The following is a 593-nucleotide window of genomic DNA, read 5'->3' as shown; positions in this document are numbered from 1 at the left end:
CGATCTCCTGACCTCGTGATCCGCCCGTCTCGGCCTCCCAAAGTGCTGGGATTACAGGCTTGAGCCACCGCGCCCGGCCCCAAAATTCTTAATGTATCTACATCTTTTCCCCCAAGGACAAGGTTTATAGTTTTCATTTAATTTTTGAAAATGCTGCAATCACAAAAAGGTAAAGAATCATATTTGCCAAGGCTTCTCATTTCTCCAAATATGGCTGTCCCAAATAGTACTCTTCAGTTGCTGGGGAGAAAGGGCCACCCTCACCCCTGAATGGACTCTCACCAAGTAATCTTGGTCATCAATGCCAAATCGATCACGGAGGTTCCTGAAGACCTGGGGACAATACTCCTTGAACTTGAAATGACTGGGCAGATTTTCCCTGAAATTCAGGTTTTCAAAGTAAGAAAACAAACAATATTACATTTACATACACTTGGTAGTTTATAGTGTACCTTCAGACATATTACCTCATTTGATTCTCATAAAACTCTGTGAGGTCCTTTATTTATTTTTTATTTATTTTTTATTATTATTATTTTTTGAGACAGAGTCTCACTCTGTTGCCAGGTTGGAGTGCAGTGGTGCAATCTTGG

General features: G+C 41.0%; 1 protein-coding gene across 1 annotated transcript in view; it reads right to left on the bottom strand.

Annotated features, from left to right (window-relative positions):
* Positions 1-379, bottom strand: part of LOC105521879 (phosphatidylinositol 5-phosphate 4-kinase type-2 gamma-like) — a gene marked incomplete at both ends in the record, with an annotated part of 11,536 nt that extends 11,157 nt beyond the window's left edge. The window contains one exon of the mRNA XM_011956218.1: positions 283-379. Coding sequence (XP_011811608.1) covers positions 283-379 — 97 coding nt within the window. The remainder of the gene's footprint in view (positions 1-282) is intronic.
* Between the last annotated feature and the right edge of the window lie 214 nt (positions 380-593).

The sequence above is a fragment of the Colobus angolensis genome, unplaced genomic scaffold (assembly GCF_000951035.1).
Source record: "Colobus angolensis palliatus isolate OR3802 unplaced genomic scaffold, Cang.pa_1.0 Scaffold4101, whole genome shotgun sequence".
Taxonomy (NCBI): domain Eukaryota; kingdom Metazoa; phylum Chordata; class Mammalia; order Primates; family Cercopithecidae; genus Colobus; species Colobus angolensis.
The sequence above is the reverse complement of the archived record's forward strand: the minus strand, read 5'-3'. Positions and strand labels throughout refer to the sequence as shown.